Below are 20,942 nucleotides of genomic sequence, written 5' to 3' on the forward strand. Positions count from 1 at the left end.
GCGAAGGAGAGAACATGACTTTACAGCCCACTTCTTAGAGTTGGGTTCAAAACCAAGGACTATTTTCTTTATTTAACGATTGTCAGCTTTCAGGTCAGGCTCCCGCTGGCCTGTGTACCCACTGGGTTATGGGTTGTAGTTGTTTCCTTTCCCACATGCTGTTTCTCTGCACCTTCTAATAGGAATAGTTTCATTGTCAGCCTGCCTGGTGGCAAGAAGTGGATTTCAGCCTTGCAAGCAGTAGAGTCAGGGTCTCCTGAATGAAGAGTGAGTGTTCCTGTCATCATAACGCAGTGTAATAAAGGGGCTTAATATTACCAGCTTCTCCTTCTGTTATGCTTTAAAGAAAAAGAATGTTGCCAGTTATTCTTTTAAAGGAAATAACTGTGTAATTCCAGGACAACATTTGCAAGCTGTGGAGAAAGGCAGGATTTCAGACACACCTTTGTCACTGGCATTTCCTATTTGCTGATGAGGCAGCTCTTCTCTCAGCGTGCTGGCGGTTGTCAAGCCTGATGGGTCCTTAATACCTGTCAGTGATGCTAGTTCTACGTAGGGATCAGGAAACTAAAATTAGTTCATTGTCCAAACACTTTTTTCTGTATCTAACTCTCCTTGACATAACCAAGCTCACATCAAAGTAAGAACTGGAAATTGAAATTTGGCTTCCCAAACTCCCGATTTTTGTGTCTCGTACATCCCTGTTTCTTTTTCACTGCTTTTACGTGCTTTCTATTCTGCTAATCCATAATACACAGTCTCATTCCTGCTGGGATCCTTGCAGACCTTCAGCAAAGTGAGAAACTTGCTGGATGCTTTCCTGCATGTTGCTTTTTGAGGCAGTAACAGTCCATGCTGAGCTTTGATGTAGGAGGTAGAGCTGCAGAAATTAGGTATGGGCCCAATGGACTGGGCTGGCTTTTCGTACAGAAAATCGCCAGCAGATGGAAATGAGAAAAGGACATCCGTCATCATGGGAAAATTTTACTTTAAAGTACCCTTTAAAATTGACTTTATACACTGAAATCTTGTGGTGAGCAATGCTGTCAATGTAAGAGCACGTTAAGTGCAATTGTACTTCAGTTATTTTTATGTGTAGTTCACATGACAGAATCTTTTAGCGCATATAGTCACTTAATTACTTGCAGCTTGTGAACCAGCTAAAGGTGTGACTCCCCTGCCACACAGCTTTTGCTGTGATGAGGCAAGTATAACATGTTTCATTATAATCTGTAAATGCATTCTAGAACAGCGAGGCAGAAAATCTAGTCCTCTTCATGCATTTTTCTTATATTTTAAAATGAAATTTTGCTGAAGTGTATCTTTTAAACTTGTTCGTGTGATACTGGGAGCGTGTGCCACCAGTTGTATGCGATCACGCTGGATGCACTTAGCTCATCTTGGAGATACAGCAAGTCTCAAAAGGAGGTTGATGTGTGTGTAGTATCTGATACTTTTTCATCTCAAGAAAGTTATTCTTAGTATCAAACTTTGTGATCAGTGCTTGAAACATTTTGGCAAACAAGTTCATTTTTCAGGAGATTCTTGCTAACCTGTGTTGAATATGGTTTGCTGTTAAAAAATTTTTTAGCCCGTCACTGTTGTGAGGATGATCTTTAAATAGAACTGTGTTTTTAAGGGTAGAGTTCATTCGTGGTAACTTTGACAGGCTTCAACAGAGTGAACTTTTGCTTCTTGCAGTGTTTGGTTTTGTTTGTTTGTTTTTGTGTGTGTCACATCCTTTTTTGTTTGTTTTTGTGTGTGTTACATCCTTTGAGAGGAGAATCGCTTGGTACTGCCTCTTACCGATACTTCCCTAGTACTGCCACCATAGTTTATGGCTAACTGGCAACAAAGTATAGAAGGAGAAGGACAGACCATTTGCGGTTTGGGTCTTGAGCTTGACTTGATCAACTGCCATTGATCAAGATGGTTGAATCTTGGCTAAAAAGAGGTCTTTGCCACCCTTAACAGCATCCATATGGTCTGCCAGTGATTTGTTCTGAGAGTTTGTACTTGGTGCTTCTTGGAATCCCAAGGAAGTTTTTGATTGCTTTCTTTATGTAACTGAGCTGTTTCAGGTGAGGTAGTCCTCTTGATGGTCATGCAGGGAGATGCAGAGGAGGCACTTGGTTTATCGTAGGTTGAGGTTAGTTGGGCAGTAGTCACTGATACATTAGATGGTGCTTGGAGGTATCACAGGTCAGAATTGATGCTGGCTATGTGGTCATGTAGCGTGGTACCGGTCTTACAGTTTTTAGACTATACTGGTCTTAATGAAGTGTTGAATTTTATGTGGGAATGCAGGTGGTCAGTTTTTGGTAGCCACCTTCAAAAGATGCTCCAGAAGGCTTTGACCGTAGGAGTCTATCAGAAGAGCAAGTGGGAGCAATTTCTGTTCAGCATTGTCACCTGGTAACAGTTGAACTTGGACAGTTAATGTGTCTGGGGAGGGCTGGAGGGGTGGGAAAGAGACTGCATGAACCTCTAGGGCCTTCAGCAGAAGCTTTGAGATTTGATTATATTAATTGTTATTAATGGAAGTTACCAGAGCTGTGAGGGTACTGAGAGCTATGCAGTGAACCCTTGTTCTTCTTGAGCCTGTGCCTGGTAGGGTTGAACAGTGAAACCCAGGACTGGGTCAGGAGGGCTCACTAGAAGCATCTTTATCATGTAGACCCACAGTCTAGAATTTTCGCAGCAGCAGATTCAATAAATAATTAAAGCATTGGTGAAACTTCTGTTCCAATAATAAGTTGTAAATACAAGTAAGAGACAGCATCTTATTTCAAATTTAAATTTGTTTTTATTCAGCCTTGGGAGGTGCTCAATTGAGTTGATTTTTGTTGTGTTAAATCATGTCAAAGATGCTTAGAGGGCTCTATAGTCCTTGACTGCCTGCAAATACACTGTGAGAATTTTTAATAGACTGAAATAAATATTTTAAGGTAGCAGTACAAAGTGCCATGCTTCTTTTTTGACATTCTGCATAGCTATTCACAGTCTATAATCAGATAAATCTCCTCTTCATTTCATTGCATTTTAATTGACTATTTACACAAAGCATTTTAAGGATTTGTGGACTGGTTATCATAAAACAATTACAAGGAGACTTTAGAAGTGCATTGAGCTGTTTAAGAAAATTGTAGAGATTTTATGAGATAGCATCCTTTCAAATTCCATGCTTTTCAAGCTACTTTTGAGATTATCTGCAGTGACTGGCCCTCTTCTTCTTGTTATTTTTTCCCCTTAAATCCAAGTTCTGTTTACAATATTTAATTATTTCTGGTGAGATGAGTCACATGTTATAAATAGAATATTGTGATGTTAGACTGCAAGTTAGAACTGTGTCATCTTTTATGCTTTAAAGATACTTCGCATGTTTTAGATATTATCATAGTATTAGCATGATATTGCAAGGCCTTGGGGACTTTCACTGGAACTGCAGCCACAAAACTGCCTCAGTCTCTCTGTAACGTGAGGATTTTGTTTTCAGTTTTTTATAAGAACCTTTGAAATAGTTGTCTGTACATGTATGTAACAGTCAGGAATTCACTGCTATCTAGTGCTTCTTAAGTGGTATGTATGATTAGCTAGGTTATCCCTATGCAGAAAAGGTGATGTCTCGATAATACTTGATTAAATATTGATTTTGTATAGTTTCCATTCTATATTTAACAACAAATGCTCAGTAAGAGAAGAACAATGAAATGAGTATTACGTAGAAATGACTTTCACACAACTTGATAACACTATCATCTAAGTAGAGCAGGAAAGACAAAAGGCTTAGTGAAGGGTCCTTCTAAATAAATTGGGTTAAGAGGATGCAGATTACTCTCTCCAAGGTAACTATTTTAAAAGCTATTTCTTCCATTGCAGTGGATCTATTAAAGAAAATACACACAGTTCTTACACCTTTTCTGACTATGCCTGGCCTTCGGCAGTTACAGCCATAGGCTGGCTGGGGATATATGTGATCTCTTACCACTTACAGGACAGAAAAGATTTCATCATTCAAAAATAATTATAAATTATTTGTAATCAAGTATTCTGAATAGCCTGTTAGATGCTTACAAATTGTTTCTCTCCCCTTTTAATGAATAAAATCACTACTGCTGTGGAATTTGCCCATATATATGATACTCAACATTAGACATTCTTACAGTGTAGGTGACAGTACAGAGATGCATACAGCTTTGTACTTGCACTTTAACTTTTTAGCACCAAGTTTAAAATCTGGCAAAGGGAATTCAGATTTTAATGGGGCAGAGCAGCATGACTGTAAAAGCACTTGTCATGGAAGGCAACAGATTTATTGTAGTTGGTGTTCCTGTTGCTAGAAGGCTTTGCACAGTCAAAAGTTCTTCCTGCTTATGCAGGCTGTGTGCAGCTGTGAGCCAGGGCTGGTGGTGCAATGGCTGTCAGACTGAGTCTCATGGTAAGTCAGATACTCATCGTAGCTCCGGATACTACGGGGTATGAATTCATCAAAGTAAACTGCACACACAGCTGGTCCCACATCACTTGGAGTCATGATCGCTAGCTTTGGAAATGGTCGCTGTAATGGTAAATATTCTAGGTTATTGGCTCAAGTAGATTAGAAATACTCAAATGCTCAGTTATTTGTGTGTCAGACACAAACACTACTTGTCAGCCCCTGTGGAACAAAATGTTTTGTGGTAACCTGTTTTCCCATGAGAAAGGTTGTTTATTTACAAGCTTGCCCTCACCCTGATTTTGACTTTTGATAGCTTCAGTGTAGCCAATAAACAAACTTCATTGACAATAAATGGTGAAAGGGATAACTGGTTATGCCTCCCTTCTCTTCTGGTGGGATTGTAACAGCTAGAAAATGTACACGGTGTTCTTAGTCTGCTTTTCTGTGACTGGGCAGGACTTGCATCTTTCATCGCCTGTTCGCAGTGTAATAGAAAATGCAGTCTTCTCAACTGGCACTGAAGAAATGTATACAAAGTAGCTGAAGGTTAAAATGCAGTGGGGAGCAGCTTTGATGCTGTAAGGCCATGATGTACACTTTTGGTCTGAAATCTAGAGCTGTTGTAATTTTATTTACAAGAAAGTTTGTTGGACAATTTCATGCTGATCTAGTTGCCTTAAAGACCTATAGCAGCTTGCATTAAAATGAAGTGTAGAAGCTTTAATGAGTTAAAATTGAAAAGTGGATAATATGCTGAATACACAGTAAATTGGATGTTTGTTTTCCTTTAATGTCAAATTCTGTTGTATTTTGCCCTTCATAAATTCTGTTTTCTGTCTACAGGTTTTTTCATTGACTGCATAGATGACGTAGTAGATGTCAGTGGGGAAAATGGAGTTCTGCTATTTATTAAGTGGTGTCTGAGGATGTGAGGTCCTGTCACGAGCCACTGAAGTCAACAAGGGTTTTACTTGTGACTAGAGGAGGATGCAGGACCAGGTTATGGGGCTCGGCAGGTGGGAGAGTTTGCATGGGTGAGATAGCAGTGTTCACTGCAACCTTGTGATCAGACAGCAGGCAGAGAGATACTTCGCTATGCAAACATTTTAATTGTCAGTCCCTAGATATTGTAGCCGTTGCTTTGTCAGGGTGTATGTAGCCTAAATTACACCCTCTGGCTATTGTTTCAGGCTAAAATACAGAAGAAAATCTCTATCAGTTTACACTTGGGGTGCGGTTTTACAATCTTTTTTTTTTTTTTTTTTTTCCTTCCAGTAATGCTAGATTAAGCAGCTCCTCCATCTCTGCTGAGTGAAACATTTGTGAAACAACAGTTGCATTCTAACTTTAAAGTTGTTTCCAAAACAAGGTGATGGTTGCTTAAAGCAGATTCTGAATTTTGCAGCACATATATAGTCTAGTAATCCTAGAATCCACTGGACCGTGCTTGATCATGTATCTTTTCAGAGTGAATCTGATTTTTTACGTGGCTACCTATCATGGTTGTGTAGCATAGTAGATCTTGTATCTTGGTTATTTATATAATAACACTTTAAGAGTGTTAGAAAAGCTGTATCAGTGAATAACTGCAGTGTAAATCAGGATCGGTTAGAAGCAGTGTATTGTGAAAATGAAACAGCAAGTAAGAACTTACTTATATTATGTAAGATACTGGTTAGTATTTTTTTTTTTTTTAATTATTTTCAGTAATCAGCTATGTCAGAAAGCCAAGTAATAGAAAGCAAAAGTTTCTTTGACTGAAACTTGCAAGGTGTTTCCCAGTAACCTTGTGAACTGGAGAAAATACCATTTGAGAGTCTGGGTTACTCTGCTGAGGAAGAGTTATGGCATCATTTATTTCTCTTATTGGAGGGCTGTTGCAAATTATGCCAAAAGGAGAAAGAGGCATCATCTGTACAGTATATGTGAATGTGAGCCATACTATACGTTCTTCTTAGCCCTTCAGAACGAATCTGTAGTAGTGTGGAATATCCGGAGGCTTGAAACTCTGCAAAGGTTTGGGTTAACTGGCTGTAGTTTTGATAGGTATGTGAAAGGAACAAAAAGCACTCCCAATAGTTAGACAGTGGGTGTTGGATTATTGAGACAGTTGTGTAAAATGACTTGGAAAGTAGCTTTCAAAATAACAAATTTTCCCACTTTTCCCAGGAAATGTTAAAATTGTTTCATTCCTGTTCGATTAGAATGACTCTAGAAATGTATTAAAGGAATTTAACTTGGCTCTGACAAGTAGGAGGCTTTGCTGGGCTTTGGTTTGTAAGGAATATAATCTTGGGGTTTAGCATGTTTTCTTCAGATAATTTGTTTTTAAAAATGCAGAATCTGTGTTTGAATAGATCTGTTCCACTCTGCTGAGAGAGATGGCAGTCATCCTGCTCTTGCTGGTACTAAATGGAAGTATATGAGAAGAAAAGCTTAAATGAATTTCCTTATAGGCAGCATTTACTTCAATAAAGTACTTAAAGATCAATTTCAGAAAGCAATTTGGTTTTTAATTTCTGTGTGAGGTGTGTTACTCAAAGCAAGTGTCTAGAAATCATGTTTGTTAAGGTACTTCTGTTCCATGTTGTAGTTCGTAATTTACAGAGAAGACCTGAGCCAAATTCAATGTATCTGTGTTGTCTACCAAAGCTACTGTAATATGTGCTGATATAATAGATTGCAAAGTTTTGTCCTAAATACCCTCCTTCTGTTTTTTTGGGTTTTTTTTTTGGTGGCTAAGTGATTGAAGGAGGGCTTGTAGTACTGGTTGCATTATGGGACTCTGGGGGAAGTACTGATACCTGAACTATACCTGGTACGGTTTGATTGTGTTTTGTATCTAGGCTGGGCAGAGCCCTCTCCTTATCTGTTGTTCCTTCTGTAGAACCTGCTTTAATAGCCAGCTGACTTGGTTTGCTTTGCCTGGCTCTTTCAACACTGCTGTTACCATGAGGTACTTGGAGAAGTCCAGAATGCATCAGCCCTTGCTTGGGAAATTTCTTTTTAGTTCTGCCTGACTGTCAGCATGTGCCCTGAAATGTAGGGGCATAGAGCACTGTGTCATTTGCTGGAATAAAACTTGCAAGTCTCTCCTCTTGTTTTTGTGGCCTGAATTTAATGATCTGAAGTGTTGGCTTGATAGCGTCAGAGATAAGAGTGCTATTTTTAATTTGCATAGTGGATAGAGCACACAAGAAAAATCTTCAGTGTGCTGTCAGTGTCTCATCTGAGGTTTGTTTAAACTGCTTGGGATGCAGAAGGGGTTCTCTGTGCAACACTGCAGTTCTCTGTCCTCCTGCCGACAGGTTTGAGAGGTGTCATGGATAACCACAGCAATGTGAAGGAAAGGCCCCTGGTCCTGGGAAAGGACCAAAATCATAGTCTGGGTAGATGGTGCTCTTTGTTGTGAAATGGGAAGACGTGATGACAACGTGCAGCATCAGCAGTTTTATTTATAATTTAATCATGCTAAGAGTTTTCCTGCACTCTTATGAGTAGTGTTGTGAGATCAAGGCTTCGCAGGAAGCGTTTTGGTGTTCGTCATTGCAGTGATTGAGGGTGATGTCACCATCTGATGGGAGCATTCAGGGTGTCCGTGCTGTTATGGTGGCTCTGCGATACCCTTTCTTGGACTCCTTTGGCATCTTTCCCCAAGTGCTCTGCACTCTTGCTGGAAGCAAAAGCTTTTGAGCAATTTCCAAGCACAAAGCGGTGCATTGTGGGCCAGCACTGGCAAGACTGGCTCAACAAGTTTGGCAGCAGTGGCTTTGGCGTCCTGCCTACCCTGGATAGGCACCAGTAGAGGCTGCCCTAGTCTCCGAGCGGGTTGGAGCTGAAGACCTCAGCCTAGGACCCGAAATTCACGCATGTGCAACTGCTGTGCCTGGCAAAGGACCCGCTTCCGTTGTAAACCACGGTTTTGTTATCCTAGATATGTTTGTAGCAGTTATCTTTTGCTTGCTTTAGGAAGGTGGTTGCGTTATTTGTTGTCAGTGTACTGAAGGGTGGTAAACTCCACAAATTTGTTATAAAATCAAAGGATCCTCTTCACCTTCCAGTTTTCTGTTATCTATTTAATCTTAAGTACCATTGACATCCTGAGCCATGTGGGGCAGTTAACTAGTGCTCCAAAATGTTCTTTTCCATGCTTTTTTTTTTTTTTTTTTTTTTTTTTTTTAAATAACAGCTCCGTATATTCTTTGCTGTGCCTCTTGCTTAATACTGACTCCATATATCTTCTATAACATCTCTACAGACCTTTGCAAACAGGCCTGGTCTTGTAACTTGATGCATTGGGACCGCTGCATGAGGTCCGTGGGGATGCAGGACACCACTTGCCTGTGTCTCATTGCACAGTCATACACTGAATATGTCCAATCTTCTTGTATCTGCATAAGGATGACTTTGTCTTGCTGCTTGGATAATCAGGTTTATTGTTATGTCCTTTTTTGACATGAGGTGTCTAAAAATTAAAACTTATGCCCAATTTGGTATTTTTTCTAAGAGTAGAGCATTTTGCTTCCTAGCTGGCCTACAAAAGGGAGAATTCTTTATCACCCCCTGTGTGTTTAGGTCCATTCATACATACCCATATACCTTTTTCCTAAGTGTAACAAGAGTGCTGTTAACTGCAGAGGGACGAGAGAAGAGGAGTATGTAAAAAATGTGAGTAGGACCAAGCCGACCAAGTCAGTACATTAAGTAGTTTGAGAAAATTCTCTCCTTTTGATTTGTTTTGCTGAAGGCATTACCTTCTGTGTACATCACAAGTGGGCTGGTGTTCTGGTTGTGTTATAGAAGCCTAGACCATGAAAAAGCAGAGAAATAACTTTCAAGCATGTAAGCCCTTTCAAATCTTCTGCATGTATAGTATGATCTAAGTGATCTTCATTTTTGAATATAGCTAAACTTAAAAATAGTAAAAGTTGCAGTCCTTCCCAACCTGTTTCTATTTAAGAGTGAAATGGATTATTTCAGTAGCAGAGATCTAGTGCCAGATACAGAAGAATAATACCCAGTACAGATTTGTTCACTGAGTGTTTTCAGAGTCTGTCTTTTTTTTTTTTTGTTATTATTCTTCTGTAACAGGTATATATTTTATGTGTAATGTTTGGACATGGAATTCTGGAAAATTTTATGAAGGCAAGGCTTCTAAAATAAGGCAAATCACTCTTAACAGTGAAGTAATACGTCTTGAAATAAGGATAGTGATGGATGGGCTTATTCTAAAATGGTGATGATATAGAAAAGCAAAACCTAAATTTCTTCAAAGAAGAATTTGAAATTCCATAACAATAGAAAAATGTTTCACTTCCATAAAGATTATTTTAGGCTGAACTGGGTTTGTGTTGTATCACAAAGATCCGTCAGTGGAATTACTGACCTTTACACTGTAAACAAGTAGCCTGATTTTCTTCAGCACTTACCCGTTTAGTTAATATAACTGTTGGAGGACAACTAGCACTGGTTAAAGCCTAACATTTCTGAACAGATAGATCTCCTTTCGGAAGGAAAGCTCTGCCTTTAGCGCTGTATGTACTGGAATATACAAATTGTGAGAAGGGAAGACTTAGGGTTTACTGATTCCTCAGCTAGATAATTGAAATAGTCATATCCATTTATCAAAAGGTATGCAATAGCCCCGTTTAAAATACTTTGTGTCACTACATGTGTGTTCAAATACATAAGAAGTGGGTTAGCTTTTTTACTGCACTATAACAACAAAAGCATTGTTTGTTTTCCACTTTATCTTTTAATCTTATTACATATCACAGTACTGTTGGGTTTTTTTCCCACTATAGTACATTTATATGCCTGTTGCTGTGCAACTTGTTGGGTTTTTTTAAATTTTTTATTTATAATATCAAATCAACTGCTAGTAAATCTGTAAAGTAAAGGAAGTGAATTTTAATGCAGAAACTAATAGTGCCTGCCAAATTGAGGGGGTGCGGAAATGTAAGTTGGTATGTGAAAATCGACAGGCATCAGTTTCCCTTTAGCTATATTGGACATGACTGAAACAGTCTTTATTTTTGAAGTGGATGTTCCAATGCATGGAGAATGGGAGTGGCAGGGGTGGGGTGGTTTTAGGTAGTTGGGTTGCCTAATAAAAGAAAATACTGAAATAGAATTCAGTTGACAGGTCATCTGTATTATTTTCCTTAAGATTTATGTTGTTGTTTGGTTTTGGTTTTGTTTTTTTTTTTTTGCATATGCTGATTTGCCTCCTCAGGTATCAGGTTCATGATGTAAAATGTATGCAGTGCATTCCTGAGCAAAGGTGCATCCTCTTTGCACAGTTAGAGAATAATGCCATGCTGCTGTCACCCAGGAGTTGGTGTGGTGGTCAGCAGGGAAGAGGGTGGAAGAGGCTAAAAGACGAGCACTATGTGTGTCCTGTGTAGCAGGGAAAATAATGTGGTTTATTATTACTAAATTTTGTTGCTTTTTCCTATCACAAAAGACATAGTTATGGGTACACTGGATTCTTCCACTTCTCAGTAAGAAAATGTGTAGATCTAAGTGAATGGTTGTTACCACTCTTAGTTCCTCAGTTACTGGGTGGCGAGATACCAGTACCCAGTTGTGTTGCTGTGATACGGCCAGTTACGTAGGGAAAGATGGCAAAAAACATGCACACCAAATTTTTTTCCTCAAAAGCATGTCTAGATAGGCGATGGAAGAGGGTGAGGAGCTTGGAATATGTTCACCATTTCCAGTCACGATGTATCAAAATACTTCTGCTGCAATGAGCAGTTTTATGTAAACTGTGAGTTTAGGTTTAAATAAAACAAACTTCCTTTTTCCTACTACAAAAGTACAGCTGCTGCAAAGTACACAGTGTGCTGTGTGAAAGAGGAGAAAAATACCAAACCTACTGATGTTAAAACAATTAATAATGGTAGCATGCTTTAGGGTATATGACTTAAAATAGAATTTAGACTAATCTATGGAAGATGTATTTAATTTTAATTGAGATTATTTGTGGCGAGTTGCTTATCCAGAACATTTTTCCTTGCTTAGATCCTGTTTTCTGCATGATAACTGAAGTGTTTGTGTGTACATTTTCATATTAAATAAGCCTATCTTTTAATTTTACTGTGTAAACTCTATTTCCTGAATTCTATTTAACTTTTGTGTCAGAATTGCAAAGTTAAACTCAACTTTGAGGGTTCCTTAAGCTATTTTAGGATTGGTTATGTAACAAATAGGGTATTTTTTTTTTGACACAAACCCATAAATAATAATAATAATTTGTTGGGTTCCCTAAAATACAGCAGTGGCACAGTGAGATCACATCACCTAAAAATAATGCATGACTTGTCATGTAAGAAATCTTCACTCAAAATTGTATGTTTAGCATTTTTAAAATATTATACAAATTGCCTGGAGAAATTTAAAATATCTTCACCTCTGAAAACTCATTAATGAGTAAATGGAAATAGTTTTTGCAGATGACTGACTTCAAATTGCTGATGAAAACGTGGTATAGCAATACAAGGTGTGGCGAGGGACTTCAGCTGCTGAAAAGCTTTATGTTTCACTGAGAAATGCTTGTGTTTCACTGAGAAATTTATTAATCTTTCTACAGACAATCTTCTGTAAACTTGCTCAGTGAAATTTTGCATTGTTCTGTGTAGTAAACTTAGAAAAGCTGTTTAATTGTTTTGAATGAACAATTTGACATATGTTTTGTGTTAATTTTCCAAAAGGTTGTGTGTAAATGAATTGGTATACAAAAATGTCTGCTTAGATGTCTGCTTTAATATGTGTTTTGTATAAAATTACAGGAACATTCAAATCTTGGGAGCCTAAAATTAGAACTCCCAGCTGCATGCTAGGCAGCAGGTGCACGTGTGCACGACACACTTCTCTTTAGTATCTGCTGCTCAGTTTTTATGGGTGGGCATGATATAGAAATTTCCCAAGACTGTTAAATTTTAGGGAGGAGACGTAGTGACTGTCAGTGTTGCGTTCTGCATCCTCGTGGAGAGAGGAAGGAAAGGCAGTGGGAGAATTCCAGTGATTGTGTGCTCGTAGCCTTGCAAAAAGACTGGTGTTTGGATTTGCCGTGGAGGACTGTTACTGCCTGCAGCATGTGGCCGACCTTTTTGCTGCTGGAGGCGAAGCTGGAGGGCACAGTGCAGGGCATGGGGTTTTGGAGATGCAGAATGGCTGAACCCATGGGAAACACAAGCCAGGAGAGGTAGGTCTTCCTTTACTCTTTCAGGTTTTGCTGGGCAAGATTTTGTCTTAAATTTGGGAAAGCAAAGTAAACACTGCAGAACTGTAGCTGTCTTGAGTTTCGCAAGGAAACTGGACAGAGAGGACTCTGCTTTTAGAGATAAAGCCTTCTAGCTCTAGTAAAGATTTATGACAGTGATCAAATCTCGTAATGCAGCTCCTGTGCCTAGTTAAACTAGACTGTGGGGCTTTTTGGTCTTGAAGTGAAAGTCATGTCTCTAAGCCAAAACTTTGAGGTTTGGGTATTCTTAGGACTTAATTAAAATGCTGTGTAATGGCTATATTTGCCAAAGTGGAAAATGCAGTAAAAACATTAAATAAAGTCTTCAGCTGGTCCTTCCTTCATCTGATCAATCAGCAACTGCACGGTGAAACAAAGTTCATGCACTTGTGCTCAGAACCCAAGGAGAGCTGTACCTTTCAAATGCCTACTCAAATAGCTGGGCTCTCAAAGCTGTATGTGCAAAACTTGTAAGGTACTTAATGTACAGAGTGGACTTGGCAAGGAATTTAAAAAAATAGGTAACCTTGCAGAAAATACTTCAGCAATTCTTCCCTCTGAACCTAAATGACACAGCTTGGGTATGGGAATGTCCATTTGTTTTGCTTTATTTTGTATTAAAAGGTTTTTTTCGTATGTGAGGCAACATGAGCACAAACAGTATGGGACATAACTCCTTATGGGATTTAAAAAATCCCTGTTTCTGTATGTAAATTTGATCAGTTTATGTTTGGTTTCTTTGATTATGCATATGTTTTTTGCAGGCACTAATTTTTATGCTTGCCCATATGGTTCATAAAATACTTGTGTTCTATTAATAAATACGCAAGTGCTCATTACTTGAAATTTTGTAGAAAACCTTCAAGTTTATGTATGTTAGAATCTCCTATTTTGGATTAAAAGTTGTGTAAACAAAGCACTCTGAATATTATATGGTTCTAGTTATTTTGTTCACAGTATCCGTTTAGCAGTATTATTTTTTATCATCTTGCATAGTAGAAAATTTGCCAGTAGTTTAATTTCATATAAGCATTGATAAGTATACAAAACAACATGTGTGTTCGTGAATGATAAGCACTTGAGTGTTTCTAGAAAATACTTTGGAAAAATATTGTGTAGAAAATAGTATTTTAGTTGCAGAAAGTGAAGTATTTTTATATAAAAGGCAAGTTTTGAGATGCTAACTTTAATTGGTATGAATATTTTTAGGAAAAGGCGATTTAAGTAAGGGACTATATGACTTGGAATTGATGGGAACTTTACTTAAGATAACTAAGTTCAGATACTTTGTGGTGCTGTTTGTGCTGAAAGCTTGCTGCCTCAGGCTTATATCTGAGATCCTCCTTGCACCTGAAGATTACTTGTTATTGACAGCTAACGTCAGCAGTAGATCCAGCAGCACTTGCCTGGTGTGCAGATTTGTTGGCAGAATTTTAGCTTTTGGGGCTGACTATAAGCTGTTGGTCTGGTTGTAACCAAGCTCAGCTTTCTGACTGAAATCTGCCTGGGTTTGGTGCGGGCTGTTTCATGTGGTCCTCAGTGCTGGTTAGTCACCTTCCTTCTCCTTCCTCATGCCTCTTTCCCCAGATCACAAGCTCTTAAATATAGTAATTTGGGAGGCTTTGTCTGCTTTCAGATATTAAAATGACATTTGTGTTCTCCACAACCAAAAAGGGCATAACAATAAAAATATTTTTATTACCTTAACAGGATCTGACAGTACCTGAGACAAGTGTTATAAGCAAATTACAGGAGGTGGCTCAAAACTCCTTTTCCTTCAAAATGTGAACTAAAGTTACTGCAGCTGTGTTGTTTCCTCCCCTTTTCGAAACTTGTTCAGATGCTAGTTATGTTATCTTAAAGAAAAGTTCTGATAAAAGCATTCCTTTAGAGAAGATCTACTGGTTAAGTTGAAGCAAGGTGTACTCGCGGTTTTGGTTTTTTTTTTACCTTAGTGTGATCAAGACTAATTATCTTCTAATGAGAAAACACAGTTAGCATGGAGCAAATCTGTCCAACATAGCTGTTGTGGACCTTATTTGAACTTGGTCCATGAAATAAATAGTTCAAACAATCCAGGTTAGGCAACATTTCAAAATAATGGGATATATTTACAAGTTCCTTATATAGTACCTTCAAAACAGTTCCCTGATGTCTTAGTGGAAAGCCTAGTGAATTGATAAAAACTTGGTACGTTTACTTAGGATGGATTTGGATCAGGCCCCAGTAGAAAGAAAAACAAATTCCATGTTTGGGGAGTTGTGAAGATAATAGGAAGTTATCTGTTGTGAGTATGAAGTTAGTAGTCTAGGGTATCATGTTTTTATACATCTAATATTAACTATAGTGATTAAAAGTATTCTGGAAGTATAATCAGGTTGGTTTGGTGTTACGCGATGTCGTGAGGATCATTGTAGTCAAAATATTTTACTGTTCACACTGGGCATCAGCATGAAGTGTACATTGTCAAATCACACTAAATGGCAAGAAGTGCATAGATATTTCTGATGAATCAGACTCAAAATTTTAAAAATAATCTCAATAAGCTGATGCTGGGCATGGATAGGGAAGAAGTGAGTATTAGCAGTGTTCTGGCTTAAAAAGTATTTCTGCACTACTTTTATGTATTCTTGTCACTTTTTTGATCAAACTTTTGTTCCTTTGCCCTAGCTTTAGTAGTTTGTTCTTTGCCTTCTCACTTCTGGCCTTGCTAGTTTTGCTTTCTCTTCCTCTGTTTCAGTTTTCACTCTCCTCTTCTTGTCCGTAGTAGTGAGCAGACTTCTGCAAAATAGGAAACTTTTGTTCTGGTCTCTGCAAACAGCCCAAATTAGGGCTCCTTTTACCCTCTTCCTCAACAGTTCGCTGTCCTGGAGAAGATGTTGACCTCGCTTTTTTTGGTGTTATTTAATTTGATTTCTAGGAGGGATGTTGTCTTACTAGATGCTAGGGTAGATGGATGGTGCAATGGTCCCAGTCTGAAAGGGACAACAAGATTTTTAGAAAATCTGTTAATTTTGGGGAATTAAAAAAAAAAAATCCAATAAAAACATGCGTTAGAGCTGTGGTAGTCACTGAATCTAGTGGCTTGATAAATGCAAACTGCCGACCTGTTCTCTAACTGCAGGGTTTTTAGCCTGTTTTATTTGTTCTGTTGCCTGTGACATTAAGTAATAGCACTGAGAGTACACAGACACTGTTACTTTTTAACGACCACGAGCATGAATTTCTGTAGTGTAGCTGTCCTGAAAGAGAATGCTGGAAATACTAATCGTTTATGTGGCTTTTGCATCCCTCTGGAGAAGAGGAGATGGCAGCTTAGTTAAAGTTTTTTAGTGTAGACATGCTAAGCCTCATGTTACTTGATGTTTGGCTTACCAGACTGTCCATTATGGTTTTTCCTTTTGTTATTAGAAAAGATGCTATATTGGTCTTTTCCAAAGAAGCAGCATTTCCCTTATTATATGCTCAACAAATAATGCAGTGAAGCCTCAGAATTGCCTATGGCAGGGGTTTGTTCTAGTCTTGCTAAAGAGTACAGCAACGTATGGTTTAAAGCTACCTTTTAAAACCACTGTAACGAAGTTACATTTGAAAGGAGAAGTGAATTCTGGAGGTCACTATGTTCAGAGGTTTCATATTATGGAGGTAAATGAAGTTCTTGATGGCATTAATAGAATTAATGTAACTAGCAGCCCCTATAACAGTATTTGTATGTTGATACTGTATAAATACTGCATTTATGGAAAAATAATTGGGAAGTTTGAGGTCTTGGTTTAATTTTTTAGTTTGACCTTGAAAAACATTCCCAGATGGAGAGAGTTAAACGAGTCCAGCTTTGAAAGAGGAACATATGAATCATGGTTGCTAGGCTTTTCCTTGTGAGGCACGGCTGTACATCTACAGTGAAGTATTTCAGAAAGTAATCTTTAAACTTAGTGCATTTGAAATGACACTGGTGAAATACTATAAACTTCATTAGACTTTTAAATACAGAATTTACATGTCATTAAATGAAATAGGTATAAAGGATTAGACTTTAGAATATCAACTGCCAGACTTGTGAAGTTTCATAAGCGGTTGAGGGGGAGACAGAGAAATTAGGCGTCCGTCTTCTACTCTTAGTACGTACTTCTTACATAAGTTTTGTTAAACTATTCTGTATATTATTTTCTAACCACTTGCGTGCTCTGATTTGTCATTCCCATAAGAGTGCCACATAAGTGTTTGCCCCACTGGAGCACAGGAACAGAAATAAGATCTCCCTGAAACCTGCTTTTGCTCTGCTCAACTAAAATGACAGTGAAACACCTTAAACGCGTGGGGCCTTACCTGCCTAACACTGAGGCTCCTGGGTTGGGAAGTGTGCATTCAGGTCTCTTGCAGTTGTCTTAACTGACGTTGGTTGGATCAGCCTCCTTACAATTTCAAACCTGTTGTTAAAACTAATGTTCAAGTCTCTGAAGTACTGATACTACTTTTTGCACACTGGGATCTTGCCTGTGGCCCATCTCGTGTTTCTGCAGTGCTCAGCATACTCAGGTTCCAGCGTCATTTGGGGCCCTATGGGTTTCTCTAACAAAAGGATTTGATTGTATCTATTTTAAATAAATGGTTTGATAATAAAAAAGCTATAGTTTATTTTACCTCATATGAGAAAACAGAAGGAATTGCATTTAGGGCTCTAACCTTCACTCTTGCTGGTTACATTTAGATGCTGCTCTATTGTAAGTACTGTGGGGTAGAAGATCATTTACATTGATTTGTGTGATCTGGCTAGAGTTTTGTGTGTGACGTCCTTTGAAATCAGGGTTGTGATTTTGGGTGTGCAGCAAATCCTTTTTTCTGTGTCAAGTGGTTTTACTCTTAGAGTGGTTCTTTAGGAGTTTGTGTATTTCCTAGTATTTTGCCATTACTTTCTGTCACTTGGAGCTTTGATTTTGAAACGCTGAAGATGTGCTTCACAGTGCAAAGGACACTCGTAAATTGCTCGGGTTACTTGTGATGCCTACACTGAAATAAGAAAACATTTTTGTTTACATCAGTTTCTGCCAGTTTGTTTTGCTTGTTTAAAATTGCAGCACTGTATTGCCAGCAAATATTCATAAAAGGGTACTTAAATAGAGTGAGCATGATGTCTCAGACTAGTGTCAAGGAGTGCTTTATCTTGCAAGAGACACAGAAGCAGGCAATCCTTTTCTCATGTCAGCGATTTCTCCCCTCTGTTCTGTGCAAGCTGGTGTAAAGTCTGCGAATCCAGTGTTGTCTGAAAGGTACAGTTATGAGAGCAGGTTACAAGGTGTGGATTTATAGTTCGTTAGACATTCTACAGTAGTAGCCTGTCCATGCACTATTAACAATGTAAATAGCAGATAGTGCGCATTGTTATTGTCCCATTCATCATGGTGTATTAGCAGTCCAATGCAAGTCACCCTGGAGTATTTGCTTGCCATGTGGAAGCTTTTTTTATGCAGGCATGCCCGAAGAGCTCCTGAATGAAATACTAGTAGTGACGTTTAAGTTTATGCTTTTTGGTTTTCCTTACCTAGCTTAATATTACATCAGAGAAAGTAGATATTGGAAAATAGAAGTTTATTATTCCTATCTGATTCCCTCCCCCGCATATATTTACTAATTTTGCCTAGTTGGCAGTGTTAGGTATGCCTGAGGTCTTAATACCTTTTTTATTTATAAATACCATAAATAAGCAAGTGTCTACTTAATGAAGAGCAAATCAGATTAATTAATTATTTATTTAATGTGACCTTGGTTGCAAAAAGGTGCCTGTGACTTCAACGAGTGTAGCTCTGATCTATCACAGCCACGTCAGATGTCCATCATTACTGTATTTGCGTCCAACTGCAAAATCCAGTTGCAGCTGTTATTGCAGGTTATTAATAAGCTGTTATTGCTTAACTTTAATGTTTCACTGGTAAGGTGTTTTGGAAATCTGGAATAGACCTTATTTTTTAAAGAAAAGTAATTAAATTCTTACAGTGAAAGTACTACAAAGGGAGCCCTTAATTCTGGAAGCCATTTGGTGTGGATACGTTCTTTTGTCTGCCAGGAACAAAGTGGAGTCCGTAGGGCTCTACAGGGCTGACAGCGTCATTCTGCCACTGGTTACCTCGTGGTATAGCACATCCACTCTTAAAATGCAGTCCACCTGATTTATTTCATAAGTGGTGTTCCATCAATGGGCAAAAATATGGATGTTGTTAAAAACACACATAGGCAAATATAGTAGCTTTAAAACGAAACTCTGGGGTCAGTTCTAGCACAGTAGTAAATAAGTTTAACTTAATTTCTAGGTTGCTGTTAAGATAAATCTATCACTTGAGTATTTTTTTTAAAGTAAATTTTCCTAAGTCGGTTTTAAACCTTTAAACCATTAGCCGCATGCTTGGCAATAATAAATTTATACTATGTTGTCAGTTTCCTTTTTTTTTTTTTTTGGTCTTTTAATGAGTAACATTTTTAGTTATGTAAATGTAATATACCTGTAAGTTGTGTAGTAAATGTTGTATTCAATGCTCTAGTAGACTCTGAATGCAGTTTTAATTACAAAAGTATATTCTTAAGAAACTGTATTCTTAAAAACAAAATTGTAGAAACCGATTTTATTAGTAAACGTCTGCAAGTATGTGTGTTATCTCTGAAATCCACACATGCTCTGACATACTGTTATCTCTGTTCCTCTCTCTTATATAGCTGTTACACAGATCTCTGGCAGCAGATGGCTGGACTATAATGCACTGTTAAACAAATAAAACCATTAGGCATGTAATACTGCCTGGTAAATGAGTGTGTGTTTAAAATGGTTTAAAAAAAATTAAATAGAAAATAAAGTTCATTTTTTATTTCATTTAATGAAATAGGAATAAAATCCACCCCCCTTTCAGAATACATAAAACATCCCTCTTACATTGTGTTTGTCATTTGAAGTCAGTTTTTTTATTACATTCTTGCATCTGGTGTAAGATAATCAGTCCTAAATCAGTTTTCTAATAGATGTTTTCTACAAGTAATCGCTCATTTTGCATTTATCTTTGTAGGAAGATTTTTGCTTTTGTAATGCTACAGCACAAAATTATCTATTGCATTATATGCTGTTTTTCCTCATTTTCAAATTTGATACAAATGTATTAAAATTATGATTCAACACTAGTGTCATGGCTCTGTAATTAAACTGTTTTTCAATAATTGTCAGCAGCTGAGAGATGCCATTTTGTCTTTTTGTTTTTAGATATGCCAATATTTGGTCTTTGCCCGGCTCATGATGATTTCTATTTGGTGATGTGTAACCACTGTAATCAGGTCGTAAAACCACAGGCATTTCAATCACATTATGGTAAGTGCTTAACTATTTTTAATAATTAAGGGTGAGGTTAAATCAGGATTAAGCCTGGCAATTTTTTTTTTTAAATTGATGGTGCATAGATCATTACATTATAAGTAATGTCAAAGAACATAACCTGTGTTTAATCATTTTATATACATTGTAATGCAGTTATGTCAAGATCTTGTTCCTTTTAATTTTTTATGCCTTTTTGAAGTGCTGCATACATACGGTTCAAATTTGAAATGACATATATATATATAGTGTATTTCACAGACAGTATGTGTAGTGTGTTTGTGTCTGTGTATGTCATTTCTTGTATATTTATACAAATTATTTTTACACAGGTTCTGTTACAGTGTGAACTGTGGACTGGAGCTAAAAGCTAAACTTACAGATTTTGTTGTAAAACATAGTATGTTTCCAATGGCCAGTAAGCTTATTTATTTTCAGAAGTATCAATTTATGTTTGTTTTACTGGTCAAATGGTTTTGTATATAAACTATGCTAGGAAGCTCTTGTTGTGTTGGTTGGTGTTAGCCAGTGTTTATAGAGGACTGAGAAAATGCGAAGTGCTGTGCAAGTTCATGTGCTCAGTTACTTCCTACAAACCTAACCCCGGGGGAGGTTGGCAGTTCTTTTTTTCACACTCCTCTCAAGACTAGAAATTAACTTCAAACAATTTCATGCCAATATTTGGATAGGAGTTTTTTGGTATTCAGCCTTTTGTTTCTTGAGAAATTCAGGAGATGTTTTCTGACTGAGTGCTAATAAAAGGAGATGGACAGAGCATTTTCTGAACTCCTCCTCCTTCCTCCTGTGTGTGCCTATCTGTACGTGTTTTTTCTAGGCCAGTGCATCTACTGATTGCCTCAGTGTTTAAAAGCATAGGAGATGCTGGATATGGGCAGGGAAGCCTC

The 20,942-nt window shown here is 37.8% G+C and overlaps 1 protein-coding gene across 7 annotated transcripts in view; it reads left to right on the top strand.

Moving 5' to 3' along the window:
- ATXN7 (ataxin 7) overlaps positions 1-20,942 on the top strand; it is an 89,680-nt gene that overhangs the window by 29,761 nt on the left and 38,977 nt on the right. For 2 of the 7 annotated variants that reach the window (XM_037386504.1, XM_037386503.1), the window contains one exon: positions 19,930-20,034. The exons of 1 other annotated variant lie outside the window; for it this stretch is intronic. In XM_037386504.1, the coding sequence (XP_037242401.1) occupies positions 19,930-20,034 (105 nt within the window). Of the gene's footprint in view, positions 1-12,347; positions 12,648-19,384; positions 19,480-19,929; positions 20,035-20,942 lie in introns of those variants that run through there. 4 more of the 7 variants (XM_037386508.1, XM_037386507.1, XM_037386506.1 and 1 more) reach the window with 4 other exon arrangements.

The sequence above is a fragment of the Falco rusticolus genome, chromosome 4 (assembly GCF_015220075.1).
Source record: "Falco rusticolus isolate bFalRus1 chromosome 4, bFalRus1.pri, whole genome shotgun sequence".
NCBI classification, from domain to species: domain Eukaryota; kingdom Metazoa; phylum Chordata; class Aves; order Falconiformes; family Falconidae; genus Falco; species Falco rusticolus.